At 37.3% G+C, this 15,771-nt stretch overlaps 1 protein-coding gene across 7 annotated transcripts in view; it reads right to left on the bottom strand.

Moving 5' to 3' along the window:
* ITPR2 (inositol 1,4,5-trisphosphate receptor type 2) overlaps positions 1-15,771 on the bottom strand; it is a 494,659-nt gene that overhangs the window by 323,872 nt on the left and 155,016 nt on the right. For all 7 annotated transcript variants that reach the window (XM_017507025.2, XM_017507023.2, XM_017507029.2 and 4 more), the window contains 7 exons: positions 10,616-10,757; positions 8,208-8,369; positions 3,779-3,951; positions 2,688-2,807; positions 2,385-2,570; positions 1,000-1,251; positions 403-547 (listed from right to left, as the gene is read on the bottom strand). In XM_017507025.2, coding sequence (XP_017362514.1) covers positions 403-547; positions 1,000-1,251; positions 2,385-2,570; positions 2,688-2,807; positions 3,779-3,951; positions 8,208-8,369; positions 10,616-10,757 — 1,180 coding nt within the window. The remainder of the gene's footprint in view (positions 1-402; positions 548-999; positions 1,252-2,384; positions 2,571-2,687; positions 2,808-3,778; positions 3,952-8,207; positions 8,370-10,615; positions 10,758-15,771) is intronic.

A 15,771-nucleotide genomic window follows, 5' to 3' on the forward strand; every position in this document is an offset into this window, starting at 1 on the left:
GACGAATGGGCGACTTCCCGTGGCTCCAATCGCCAGTGAAAAGGGCACCCAGACCAGTGTATTTTGTACGGAGAACCGCTGCTCTGGGGCGCTGACAAAGCAGCCACGCGGGGCAAAGCAGCGGTGCCGGCCAGCACAGCCGCGGTGCCGGCCAGCACAGCCGCGCTGGCGACCTGTGGAGCTCCTCCGCCTGGGAATTGCCTAGTCTGTGGGCAATAAAAATGCGGCGTCCACTCACCCTCTGTGCTTTCACTGGGAGCTGCAATCCTGAGCTGTTCCTAAATGGCCATCTTCCTTAATAATTCCCAAATCTATCTTTTTAAAATGGCAGAGAAAAATCACATCTCATGAACTAAACTACCCAATTACTAAAACATTCTAAGTATGAAAGGGGAAAAGTACCTCAAATGTTAATTTATTTTTTTCTTTATCCCCAAAAGGAAAGGGCTGGTTTACAACTTCTTTCAAATATTCTTCAACAAATTCCATTGTCAGGGCAAATTTCCTCTTCATATCATTTCTGGAAGAGTCTGTTATAGAATCGTATCTGGAAATACATAAAGAAAATAATGCAAATTAAACTGATTGTAATCATTTAAAAATAGGAAAACACAGACGCTTTAGTTTCCTGGGTTCATAATCTTGGATAAATTAGTTAGCCTTCCTAGGGGCAGGGTCCTCACCTATAAAATGGGGCTGTTGTGAAATGAGTTAGTATGTGTAAAGCAGTTAAGTCAGTCTACCACAGTATTTGGTACTTAAATTATTGCTCATTACATCAATATTACTTCTTTCCTGTTTTCCAGAAAGTGCCTTTATTATCACTGAGAGTTATCACTTCATCCCTCAAAAAGAGTATCTTATTTGTATTTAGAAGAGTAACAACCCAAGTTAGGACACACAAATGCCTTTCCACATGTTTCATTTCAAAACTGTAGACACTGGATGTGGAGTTCATCTGCTAGATTCCAAAGCCTCAAGACATTTTTCCAAACATACTCATGAATTGTGATCTTTGTGGGGATTTCTGTCCAGAGCCTGGCATAGCGAACAGGTACCACGGACTCCTGGGGATCCCGGTCAACGTGCATGTGGAGCATGAGGCGACAGAAGGACGCTCGGAGGTCGAATGGCAGGCTCTCATCCGACACACACCGCAGGATCAGGTCTACAGAGAGCTGTGTAGAAATCTGGTTTATGGCCAGATACTGGCGATCCAAGCACATCCTTGCAAAGAGGTTTAGCTGGTACCTTAAAAATAGTGTACATATTACATTATTGTCCTATCTTGAGGAAGTTTTTAAACATGGCACCAATCAGTATCTACATTTAAGACACCTATATTTCTAAGCATTGGTGATATTGGAGTCAAACTCCAATAGTATTTTAATCATTAAGAGCAAACAACAAGACATATATGAAACTGTCTCTATGTCCCTTCAGTTACAATTCTTCTCACTTGTTCCAGCAACATGTGTCTGCTGGAGAGTGTCTCTAGGCACTCCATTCTCGGTTTCCTAGCATTACAAATACTGCATTCAGGCTGAAGGCTATGGGCAACAGCTCATATGAAACCATCTCTCCACCTTCCCCAGCCTCATTCAGCTTCAGGCTCTAGTATCTACAAGCCAGGTTGCACCCCGCTCCATTCCCAAACCAAAAGTGATCAGTCCAAATGGCCTGAGTGCACTTGGCTTCATCAGCCCAGTTTTGAGATTAAGAATTCACCTTTGGTTTGGTTGCTGTAGCTGCAGAAACCAGGGAATATAAGGCATCATCTGTTTTTCTCTGATTCTTGTCATTTGGGCCCAGCTTGGCCCCAGGGCTTCTGCCTTGGGTTTCTATCCCTACAACTCAAAGATGCCAGCTAGGTTCTTGCTCCCAATGTACTGACCACCAGGAACTGCCTTCAGTACTTCCGCTGCCATATTCCAGTGCAGAACTTTCATAACTACAGGCACCAATTTCTCTTAAGCCCTAGGTCACCACATATCCATAAACCACTCTATACTAAACTTGTGGCTTACTTGCTCTGAGCTACCCTTGTGGCCAAATCAATTTCCTTAGCCCCATGTCTACATCCCTCTCAACTCCATGACCTAGGTTCTAACATGTGTCTCAACTGTCTCCACTCTACTCAATAGGAGGACAAACCCTTTGGCTGCACAATAATTCCAAGCTAGTAGAAAACCAGGAAATTGCAAGTGGTATATGTACAAAATATAAATGTTAAATTTTATTCTGAATATTTAAAATAATACTAAATATTTCAGCTACCCTAGTTCTCATATGACTTTTAAAATTGCCTCTTCATAGATACCAGCGAACCAGTTCTCAATTAATATGTGAGATTGGCAATTACAAGGTTGTCTACAATACTTAACCTGTAATAGGTAAGAACTTCTAAGTCAGCTTTGGTGCCTTCTTTTGCCTCTTGAGCAAGGTGCCTAATAGCTTTGCCATGAGGTTCCTTGTTGCTATCAATCCAATAGAGCCAAACTTCTTCATCATCAATGTCATCTGAAAGGATGGAGCTCTCCATGGGGTTGTCTGCTTGCATTGAGACCACCCTTCAAATAAATAGCACATACAAAAATCTACTAAGAAGTGTACTTGTAAATATGACAAAAACTACAATGCTTACAAATAATCAACAGGAGAAAGATGCATCCATTATCTGGGCTTACTTAGTTTGAATGAGAATGTCTGCATTGCCTGGACTCAACATAAATTTACAGATGAGTTCTTGAGTTACAGGGATAGCAGTGGTATTAGACACACACAGATCTGACAAATAATCCAAAAATCTGGCAAAAGGAAAAAAAAATAAATGGAATATGAAGACAAAGCATTTTATAAAAGCATCACAATAAATACATAATTTGGAATTTAACAAAATAAACTTATTAAATTTTTTAATATTATTTCCACCTATTTGTCTAATGTGTTAACTACTACATCATTAGAAACAAATTAAACACACAATTCTTTTTAATACAAGCCTTGTTTCAAAAAAGATGTGTTCGCTTCTATTTATTTTATGATATTCCTCCCACAGCACCGTGACTTATGTTTAGAAAATCATTCATCTGTCCTAAAGTGAGTCTCCCAGAGCTGAATATCAAAACAAAAGCAGATCAAAGCTAATGCTGTACTGAATAAAATAGAAATAGAGCACATGCCTAATGAAAATGACTATGATCTGGTCAAGTCAGAAGCCCATTTCTACCTTCTAGCATTTATTTGCTGTACTAATTAGCTAAGAAACTGCCAACAATTGGCTTGACTTTTCTGCACTCATTTCTTCAAGATAAGGCAGCATGGTACAACAGAAAAAGAACTCGATGTGGAATCAGAAACCCTTGATTTACCTCATATTCTATTCCTATTAGGGTACACTTGGGCAAGTTGCTCTCTAGGTTTCCATTTTCTCATCTCTAAAATGGGGATAATAATATACAACCAGTGTATCTCATACAAGTGTGCAAGGATCTAAATGAGATCATGTATATGAATGTATTTTGAGAAACCATAAAGGTCTATGAAATGATGAGGTTTCAGAGTGAAAATCAACCACACTTAAGTATATCCATAAAGGGCTTTGATCTCTTATGAGGTAATAACTCTTTATTATATACAATTATTATAGCAATAATCCCAACATAATTTGTCCATAAAAGTTAGTGATATGAAAGCATTCTAACTTTTAAAAGTTCTAAAAACAAAACATAAAGCCTCATCTCCACTAGAAAAGAATACTGCATGAATCATTTCAAACCTTGGCTCCCGATTTCTCCTGAGTAAACTGACAAATGTTTCTATTTCTTTTGCTGTGATATGTTTCTCTAGTAGTTTTCTGTTGTTGTGCAATAAAGCTGTGATAGTATCTTCTGCCAAAATATCGTAGCCAATCTGGGACTGCATGACACAGAAATTCTTAGCAATATATTCCTGCAAAGAAGAAAGGCTGTCAGAACACACTGCCAACAGCTTAGAAATAACAGGTTCTATTAGGATCAACAACATTGATTAATTTATTCATAACAGAAAATTCACTAAAAGTTTTCTCAAAAGAAAAGCAAGTAAATAATTTTTCAATAAATAGAGATTTTTGAGGAAGTGAATGAAAACATACTGGCATATATATTATTTAACTTCTACCAAAAATTGTTCACCTAGAAATAATTTTTAATATAGGTATTTACAGTCTAAGTGGAAAAAAATTAATCTAAAATAAGTTTTTATAACATAATAACTTCAGATTGGCTTTTCTTCTATCTCTTGCTTAAAGGCATAGCCAAGGACTTGGGCATAATTATAGAAAAGAAAATGACTGCGTGATATCTCATTCATGAGACATGGGATCTGGGTTGTTACATGAAGGTCTTAGATGGACTTGGGTTGATTCCTTTTTTGTGTATATGCTACAATTATCTATAAGCTCTTTTCTTTAAAATAATGGTAAAATGTCATACACTTTTCATCTTTAAAAAGCTATAAAGGGCAATGTGATTAATCACTTTATTGGTTAGATTCATTTGCCCAATAAATGTTTCTCGAAAACCTACTACATTCCATTCCATGTTGACAAGTGAAGTGAAACAAACAGAGGACTGGAGAAAGCTGTCAACGTTAGATAGGGTAGATGCTGAAGAAGTGACATTTGAGCTAGGATGGAAATGAAGAGAACAAGGCAGCCACTGAAAGGCCTAGAGGGAAGCCATCTAGGCGGTGGGAGTAGCCAGTGCAAAAGCCCTGTGGTAGTAGAACCAAGCCTGTGCTCTATCAACAGAAGGTGGCCATTGTAACTAGGCAGTAGTAAGGGGCAGAAAGCAAAGTTGAAGTTGGAGAGATAGGTGAAAAGAATCCTGTGAGCCATGGTAAAGGGCAAAGAGGTCATTCTAAAAGTAAGAGAAAGCCACTGGGTAGGTTCGATCATGTTATTGTTTGATCTACTCCTTACTCATCACACTAATTTTTCTATATCCCAAACCACTATTGTCCATCTCCCCTGTTCTACAAGCAGCATATCTCACACTGCCATGGAACTGGTGAGCTTCACCCACTTCCACCATGAAACATTCTCACTTTGATTCCTTGGGATTCTCCTTGGAAATGTGTCTTTTTTTCTATGAGGAGAGAATTTATTGATTAGAAAGTGGTTTTGCCTTACGTAAAATTTACAAGAATGTACCTATTCCTTGAAAATGATATTGGTTGCACAAATCTAATTAAATTCTAGGTAGCATTTTCATGGCCTTTCAGAATGATGGTTTGGTATATTGGGTAGCCAGTTAAGTACAGTAAATGTCTTCTGTCAGTATATCATTTTAAGGATTCACATTGATTTACACACTTTTATGACTACTATAGTAGGCTAAGGCAAACTCTGGCATAAAGCAAACATCCGAAGACGTTAATAAATAACCAAATAAAATTAGGGATGGTAACAATTTTATAAATAGTAATAAATAGAGACTCAGTATTAAATATATGGGTTAGTGTTAAGTCAAATATGAACTTCCTTTTAGAGCTATAACATATAGGTGAAGATAAAACAAAGTAATTGTAGGCATAATACTATATAATATATACTACATAATACAGAACATTTTTAAATCATGTTCTAAAACATCAGAAAGCTGCTTTATGCTTACTGCAAAGCATTCTTAATTCAATAGAAATGAGAAAAATATTTCTCAGCTATCACTGAGATTCAATTAGAACATATGACAGAAAGGAAAGAAAAATAAAATCTAAACCTCAACAAATGCTAGGGATTCTTTATTCCTTTATCATCTATGCTCCATCTCTAAGCTCCAAAGAAACCCAGAAATCAGGTCCCTAAAGTGCATAAACATGTACCTGAAAGGAGTGATATGACTAGGAAGGTGTAGGGGTGTGTGTGTTTGTGTGTCTGTGTGTGTGTGTGTGTGTACGCACACACTGATTCCTGGCCAAGACTGAGAGGGGAATGAGGAAGAACCATGTGTGCCAGACCCTGAGAGACAGAACTGACACCAGTTAAGACATGCAGCTCAGGGAACCTACTAGTGACTAGCGGAATAGCCAAATCCAAAGTTATCTGGCTCCCTGCCATCCCGAAACACAGGGCTGTAGAAAAGGGAAAGGGTCCCAAGCACCCTTCCAAAGGCTGACAGCCATCAGGGAGGGTGCACATTGTGGGATCTGATGGGCCTGACGGCCCTGGATAGCCTCTGTAGATCTATTAGGTTTTTTTCTGTTAATTTCAATCTCTATAATACAGAACTGCTTGTATGTGTGAAGTGGTAACCTGTCTTGCAAGCATATTTCTCCAAAGCCAAGAAGAAAAATGAGAGCAAGGAGAAAACATTAAATAGCCTCTCTCATTGCCCTCCCCACTCCAGACCTCCACTAAGAACTCAGGGTCTGACACTGGGAGCCCACAACACTGACTCTGAGTGCTTGAAGGTCTAGCATTTAATGTTCTGGTACTTAATTCTTTTTCAAAAAAAATATGAACAACACTATCTACTTCATCTTGCCATCTTAAAGGAACACAATGAAGTTGGGAAAAATAATTCTAGTGACAGCATTTGGATCAGCAAGAAGGGTATTTATAACTAGGATCATATTAGATAATATTTAAGGTTTATTTGTATCATCCCCTTGCTCTTACTCCTATTCCTTGCCATATTATTTATCTTCTAGCTAATGTTTTTACATACTCTTTGCAGACCTTTCTTATTCTTCAAACAGAATTATGAAGCCAAAATATTTTAACATAGTCTTCCTAAAGCAAATCGTTTTTATTCCCCGACAATGTTCAGACTACCAAGATGGAATAGTGTGATGATTCAGAGTCTGGGTTTTTATACTGGCTCCATTCTTAAACTATCACTGTGTACAAGTTATATAACCTCTATGTGCCTCTGTCCTTCATCTTAATTCATTATTAACCGAATTAATTCATGACAAGTACTTAGAACTGAGCCTGGTACAAAGTAAGCACACAATAAATACTACTAACTATTCCCAAATAACCTCCACTCTCTGGGGTTGACATCTTAGGCCCTAGTGGCTTTGCCCGCCCTGCCCTTCCAGCCCTCTCCCACACCATCCTTCTTCATGGACCAAACTTGTTAGTGAAACTTACAGTGATGCACTCTGCCCTCAAATGGATTAAGAGAAACACTAATTTATCAAACAATAATTAACTTTATATAATTTTATGTTAAACAGACATTTACATTATTGGACACATGGCAAAATATTAAGCTTGTGATTGTTTTGTTTTGTTTTTTAAGAGGCAGGGTCTCATTCTGCTGCTCAGGCTAAAGAATACTAGTGAGATCATAGCTTACAACAGTCTCAAACTCCTGAGCTGAAGCAATCCTCCAGCCTCAGCCTCCTTAGTAGCTGGGTCTACAGGCACACACCACCAGACCCAGTTATTTTTTGTTTTTATAGAGATGGGGCCCTCACTATATTGCCTAAACTGGTCTAGAACTCCTGACCTCAAGTAATCCCCCAACCTTGGCCTCCTAAAGTGCTGGGATTACAGGCTTGAGCCACCACACCTGGCTTGTATTTTTAAAATAAAAATGAGACTTAAGAGAAATTTCACTTGCAACTGGCAACTCTTAACTGTACCCCTAGATCCTTAGGGAAAACATGCCCTTTCTAGCATCTTTCATTCTCACTTCAAAGATCTCTCTTCATAAATACCTCTTCTCATACAATTTATGAAAATGATTCTCATCCTACTCAAAGGCTTCCTTCTCCAAGTATCCTTCCTTGGATCCCAAAGCCACCACTGAGCTCTCCCTCTTGTGAATTCCCACAACTCTATCTTTTCTCTCTTCTGTCCCTTCTTTGTCTCACATCATATGTTTTCCACTAAACAATTACCTCAAGCCAAAAATGTTCCATTTCTCTTTACATAATAGAACCAGGATGCCCTGGTCTCCAGAAGGCAACACCAGGCATATGTTAGTACTTAGGACATCCTCCCCCAGTGATTCTAATTTCATATGGAAGAATAAAGGCAAGTTCAATACAACTCAAAAATACCTACAAATCATTTTTATGTATTCCTCAATACAAAATATTTCATTTCAAAGTGAAATTTCCCATTCCTACTTTCTATGCTGTAGAATTATAACCAAAGAACCTTGCCCATACTTTAAATATGAAACAGTTTAAAATGGGCGCTACTCTCTGACCTGATTTTTCCGGTAGTCCTGCTGAGAATGTCTCAGGATGCGGTAGCAGAGCCGAAGCATGTACTTGTAGGGTGCATATCTTTGATCCCCCAGATCTTCAAGTCTCAGCATTGAGCCTTCTCCCGCTTTCTCCTTAAAGGGTGCTTTAAGAATTCCAAATACCTATCAGGAATAAAAACAGCCACCTTGTCTGATGAATGGAGGTACATGTTTTACAACCTTTTTTTTTTTTTTTTTTTAACAAATAAGAACATTGATTCAAAAAACACTCACATAAATTTGAGTAGTATTAGTGTAAAGGGGAAAAGCAAAAAGGATTTACGTTATAGGACCAACATATCATGGATTAGAAAGGCACTGCTAAAACAGTCTCCTGTATTGAGTGACAAAAACATTCTTTAAATAAAACGCTTAATTTTGTTTAGAAATTATATTTTATAAAATAAGAAACTAAATGTGTTCAATTGTACCAATATGTACATGAACACATTCAGATGAATTAAAATGTAGTTTGATTCCTACAGACTTATATTTTCTACAACCTTTCAAAATCAAAATAATATGAAGAAAACATTTACTTTTTATTAAAACTGACATCAGAAAATGACTTCCAGACATTGCTTCTAAACTACTTTATAAAAGACTTAATTTACTGTTGTTTGTACACAAAGATGTGGCCAAATCAATGAACGTATCAGCATTCAAATGTGACAAATTAGGAGCCACGGGGGCAGCTGGTGGCACCCAGCAAGCCAGATTCTTGTAAAAAGGTTAGTGGTTAGGAAGCATTTAAAAAGCACTGAGGAACATAACTCTTTTCGGCAGCAAGACAGCAGGTGGGATCACCTGAGATGAGCTGCTAGAATGAGGAAATTGTCTATGAAAGGGCACAGAGTCAAGGACATGAGCATTAATACATGAAAGCAAGACAGAAAGGAAGTATTCTTTGCAATTCATGAAATACAATATAAACTAAAGTTTCTTTAATAATTTTATATTCACGAAACCTTTAATTTTTATATGTATAATATAAAAATAAAATATTTGACATATGTTGGTTAAAATAATATTAATAAATCATTCAAGGTCCCAAAAGTCTTGAAATTAAATGTTTTTATAAAAGAATTACTTGAAAAAAAGTGAGACTTTGTTTTTGAAAAAAGACCTATTAGATTTACAACCTTTATTTGAGAAAAAAGTCAATTTTTTATTTTCAGACAATCAGCCACATATAACCAATATTACGTCTACTATTTTCCTTTCCCAAATCAGTAAGAACATGTATATCAATAACATGATTTTTATGTTTTAAGTATGTTCCTTGAATCTATACTTCATTAATGAAGAAACCTACAGTGATACACTCTGCCCTCGAATAGATTAAGAGAAATGTTAATTTATCAAACAGTAATTAATTTTATATAATTTTATGTTAAACAGCATTAATTTAATTTAATAGCAATTAATAGAATAACTTAAATAATCTAATTTAATTTAAATAGCAATTAACAAAATAATTTAAATAGCATTTAATAGAATAAAAAGAATACACAAACGTAGGCATGTCCATATGTGCATATCATTAGGAAGTGAATTAATTTACTGACTTGTTATGAAGAATTTCAAGAAGATGTAATATAGGAGTACCTCTGTACTTTCAGGGAAAAAGACTAGAATATCGTACAGAGCACTTGTGAACTGATGAACAGACTGTTCTACATTTTTAGGGAAGAGAAGGAAACAAGTAGGAAGCAGATGGAGATGGCACTTTCCAAGTTTACCTGGAAATTCTACCTAGGAATTTTTCCACATATTTTCTTGAGACAGTCTGACTATGCAGAGTTTTTACAGGTCCATGGTAGGCTGCCTCTACAATGGCCCCTGATATTCCTGCCTCCTAATATTCACAGCCTCATAGAATCCTCTCTCCTTAACTACAAGTTGGATTTATTAACTCACTTCTAACTAATAGAACACGGTAGAACTGATGTTATTTCTAAGATTAGGTTATACAAAGATGGTAGCTTCCACCTGAGCATTCTCTCTAGCTCTCTCTTGGATCCCTCAGTTCTAAGGAAAGCAAGCTGCCTTGTCTTGATGTACTCCTGTGAGATGCCTATGTGAGGGGGCCGGGAAGGCGAGACCTCTCTCAGTTGAACCTTGAGATCCCTGAAGTCACGGCAAACACCTTGACTGCTGCCTGGTGAGAGACCCTGAGTGAGATCTGCCCATGTCAGCCATGCCTAGATCACTAATCCACAGAAACTGCGAGATAAGAAGTATCTTGTTTCCAGCCACTAAGTTTTGGGATCATTTGCTTCATAGCAATAGATAACTACTACAAGGACTTTCCTGATACTATAATTCAGAAAATAAAATATACAAATTTAGTATATGAAAAAATTCACCTGTGCCAGTATGTTTTGTTCCCTCATCAATTTTTGACGCTCTCGGTTTGGCTTAGTGATAACCACATCCAGAACTTCTTGTCCATTATTAGGCACATTAGCAACAAAGAAGATGAGGTCTTCCAATAATTTGGTTACAAACCTATCACAAAATGAGAAGGAAATTTTACTTTATGGTGTGCTTAATTTTGGAAAATTTATAGATATATAATAGGTAGGTAGGTAGGTAGGTAGGTAGACAGACAGACAGACAGACGATTTTACTTTTTCTTCAGGAGTGAAACTCAAATCCATGGAAATTTCTTTTTATTAAACAATAAGAACCAAGACACTTGAAAACAAGGTATTTTATAACAAAAAAAGTATTTAATTGAGGAAAGATAATCTCTAAGGCGGTTACTGTTTACCTAAACCTTTACAAAGAAACTTCCTTCTCCAGCATCTCCAACCTCTACTTGCGCCTCCAGTTCTCATCAAGTGTTTGCAGGCTATAATCAGATAAAGCCATGTGAGTCACAACTACACACAAGTTGGTAGAATGACACCTCCAGATGGCTTTCCACAACTGACTAGCAAAGCAGCATCTTTCTGCTTAAGGGAAAAGAGCTATGCTATTCCTAAATACACATCTTTTTTTTTCCCATTTATTTTATTGCATTTTAGGATTTGGGGTACATGTGAAGAACATGCAAAATTGTTGCATAGTAACACACGTGGCAGTGTGATTTGCTGCCTTCCTCCCCATCACCTACATCTGGCATTTCTCCCCTTGCTATCTCTCCCCAGCTTCCCACCCCCCACCGTCCCTCCCCTATTTCCCCCCAACTGACCCCAGTGTGTAGTGCTCCCCTCCCTGTGTCCATGAATACACATCTTTTTTATTTCTTTTTTTACTGTTAACTCAAACTACATTTCCTAATCCTCACCATATTTCAATTTACCCAATGTACAGAATAGGAAAAATTTTAATGACCTGTGAATAGAGACAGAGTAAGCAATCTGACACTCAAAATTCTGGGAGTATAAAATGACCTATGACCTATCAAAATCATGAAATTCTAAAACCATACACAAATGTTCACTTTTAAATCTATATTTATAGTTATTATTACAACTATTACTTGAACTTCAGTGGCATTTAGTACAGGAAGTGTCTTGAAAGCCCCTCCTCTCTTCACTTTTTTCCTCCTCCTTCCTTTGCCTGCTCTTTGTCATTTTACATTTGTGTTGGTCAATTGAGGGAGGGGGCAGGGGTTCAAGCTATTGCAAAAATGGGTGAACAGATGAGGAATCTGTATTGGAAGAGTCAAGGCATTTTTTAAATTGTATTAATGGTGAAGTACAGCTTAATTATTCAATAAACACAGAATTTTTTTGGAATAAGACAAAAGCTGACCAATAAATAGTTAAATTAGCTTTATCCACATAGTGTTAGCATCTTTATTCACTGTTACTGTATTAGCATGTGAATATAATGATGCTAATCATGAATACATGCATAAGAAAACTATCTTTTAAGAGTTTCAACAATTCCAGGAAAGTACAGAATGTATTCAGTTGAAAAACATCTGTTTTCTTCTCTTTCAATACCTTTGGTGAGAAAACATCTTGATCCTATCTCCAGATTTATGTCTTGAAAGAGAATACACTTCATGGAGCCAAGTGGACACACCTATAATCCATAATTTAGTCACCCAGAGAAATTTTAGTATACTTCCAGGGATCATAAACTCCATTCCAAAATTCCATGGATTCTATGTTTTCCTGGTGTGCCTATTTTAAATTTTAACCTAGTCTGTTTCTTTTGGAAAATCTTGTCTGGCAGGATTCGCTGACATGGTTACGTTTAATCTCTGAAGGCAGCCACAGCAACGTAAAACATGTTTCATGTGCATTGAAATGTGATGTGAACTTCTTTTGAAATTGTAACTTAAGGTCCTCCAAGTCATTCTGTTGCTCTTAAAACAAAACAAATTTGGAGCTCAGATTACTTCAGCAAACTGAAAAAAAAGTTGAATTCCAGTTTCTATGTGCTCAATACAACTCCAGTCTGAGTATCAATGTTTGTATTTTCTTTTAAAAATTACTAAGATTCTTTTTCTCTTGCTGTTTCAATAACTGTAATCAAATATTTAGATATCTAAGAAAGTAAAATTTTGTGAGTGACTACATATCGCTCTGTTTCAAATTCATTCAAATGCCCTGAAAATTGGTGATGGTCAATGGAATGGTAATGATGAACATTAACAGTCTTAATTGCAAATCACGACACATTAACCCTACATGCAGCACCCAACTCTTCATGACAAGGCTATGGAAGCCAGGAATCCTGACCAATCTTCTCTTTTGACCTCTGAAACTGTCGAAACCTGTTTTGTTTTTTTTTTGTTTTTGTTTTTGTTTTTTTTGACCTTGCACCTCAAGCATCCCCTTTGTGACAAAACAAAAAGCTGATTCGTTTTCAGTTTAGATCAAACTCTGATTCTATACTGGGCAGTGCTCCTATTAACTCATGCAATCTTACTAATTTGCTTTTTAAGCTTTATGGAAAATGAAAAAAATGAGAAAAACACAGTGAAGAGCAGGGATGATGTTCAACTCTTGCAAGGTAAGAGGGACAGAAAGCACATGATAGGGAAATAAACTAAAGATATGAAGGCAGGAACTAACACTGGGCTTTTCTAACCTCTTAAAGAAAATTTAAAGTTCAGTGGCCCTTATTCGGGCTGTGGCTGTGCAGTGATAGGAGGAAACAATGGACGCACATGGATAGGACTGGACCCAGCCACCAGCAATCTCCATAATCAAAGCCTCAAATTACCAGAGAACATGAACTCTCAGCCCTTGATATCAGATCTGGCTCTGTAATAGTTGAGGGAAGCCAGGTAGAAGCTACCATAAAACTGATAGAGAAGATAAGTGAATGTAGAGAAAGGAAAAACAAAAATCTCCCACCTAAGAAAATCATCCACAGTAAAAGTCCAAAGCACCTAAGGAAAGCTGACATTGAGGAATTAGCCACCATACTAAATAGTAGTGGCCACCATACTAAAGCATCAGGAGGCTACTTCTCCACCAACAAAATCCAAGTAACAAAACAATTCCAAAATAAGTTTTAAATGAGTATGTATTCAGTCTTCAAAGAGATTTTAAAAAGCAATATATTAAAAAGACAACATATTTTAAAAGGGCCAATATAAATGAAAAATAGGCAGATATGCAAAAAAATCTGAGAGATAAAAATTATAGGCTGGGCACAGTGGCAGGCATGGTGGCTCACGCCTATAATCCCAGCACTTTGGGAGGCCAAGAAAGGTAGATTGCTTAACCTAAGGAGTTTGAGATTAGCCTGGGCAACATGGCGAAACCCTGTCTCTAGAAAAATCCAAAAAATTAGCTGGGTGTGGTGGCACATGCCTGTGTTCCCAGCTACTTGGGAGTCTGAGGCAGGAGGATCACGTGAGCACAGGAGGTTGAGGCTGCAGTGAGCCATGATTGTACCACTGCACTCCAGTCTAGGCAACAGAGCAAGACCCTGTCTCAAATAAATAAACAAATAAATAAATTAATTAATTAAATAGACTATCAGATTAGATTTTTATAATCAACCTTCTGCTGCTCATAAGAGACACAACTAAAACAAAATGATCAGGAAATCTGAAATCTGAAAAGATGAAGATAAAGAGACATCAGGCAAATATTAAACAAAAAGTTGCTGGTGTCAGGATAGTCATACCTGGCAAATAAAATTTAAGAAAAAATGATATTGCTCAGGAAACAGCATCAGAAAGACATCTGACCTGGTGATCACATGGTGGATGACCCCCAGTCTAGATCCTGAGCTCCTATCATGCGGAATGAGAACCATCCCTCAAGAAGGTAAGTTTCACAGAGACATGGAACGGTCTGTGGCCTTCACTACCACATATACCCATGCTGCATGGCCAAGTACCTGGCACATACCAGGAGTTCAGCAAAACTAAATTAATCACATCTCTGAACTCTCATTACTTGAGAGGAACCCCTGTATTTTGTGTAGCCTCAGAGGTAAATATAGTGCAGAAATGCTGGTCAAGAACTGCCTATGTCACTTCCTCAAGTTCTGGATGCAGTTAGCATCCCTCAATCTTCCCTCCTCCCTCCCTGACAGCATGTTCCCATTACTCTCTGTTTTGTGGGTACAACTACATAGAATAAGATTAGAAAATTCCACTGAAAAATATCTAAGGTTTGAGCATCTTGAAGCTGTACACAGGAGCTGTACCTCCAGGGTTCACGTTCATTCCTGGGATGAGAAAGAAGGAAAGAGAGAGAGAGAGAAAGATTCAAACAACACAGGCTTTCTGAGACAGATAATAATCACTTCATTTTCCATAGGGGGAAAAACGTCAGAGTTGTCAGTTATTTTCAGAAATGATTTTATATTCAATTCCAAAACTGAAAAAATTATATAAATGCATTCAACTCTGCTAATAAGCTCTCCCTTGCTGACAGGTAGCTTTGAATGAATTTTGATGGGAGGTAGCTTTTCTAAAATTACTAAATTAAGATCAATAATTGTGCCTTCATATTTCTTAGGCAAAGCCTTCTCTTTGCTATTAATACGATGTTTTTCACTCCAAAACAGTAGGGAAAGAAGCAAAGGAAATAAAAATGCATGCTCTCTAATCAGTCCTAGTTCACTACTTTCCTTAGAATCATCTTGAGAGGTTAGGATAATCTCCATCCGTGACTGAAGAAGAGTGACTTGCACAGGATTCCAGCCACTGATGGTGGAGAGCCCATAATCTGAATTTTTATCTGTCCTTTTCTTCAAGGAATACCTTAATGCTTAGAAAGGGAGACTTTTTAAGTGAAGCCAAGCAAATTTCTGTGCATATGTAAGTGTCAGAAACAAAGAAATAGATTCATCAAAAAGAAAAGTTAGATCAATAACAGGCAAATAAAAATTCCTAACTGCACATCAGCATCCTTTTCCTGCCATAATTTAACTTTGATATTTAATTGTCTATAGCCCAAAAAAGTGGGGCAGTTGTTCCTGCTTCTGGCCTTTATTCATCTCCCCTAACAGGATTGGAGATATGACTGAATATACAATAGTTGTTTTAAAATGCAAGTTTGCCAGGGAAAAAATCAAGATAAGAACAGAGAGGAAG

This window comes from Cebus imitator, unplaced genomic scaffold (genome assembly GCF_001604975.1).
Source record: "Cebus imitator isolate Cc_AM_T3 unplaced genomic scaffold, Cebus_imitator-1.0 Scaffold367, whole genome shotgun sequence".
Taxonomy (NCBI): Eukaryota; Metazoa; Chordata; class Mammalia; order Primates; family Cebidae; genus Cebus; species Cebus imitator.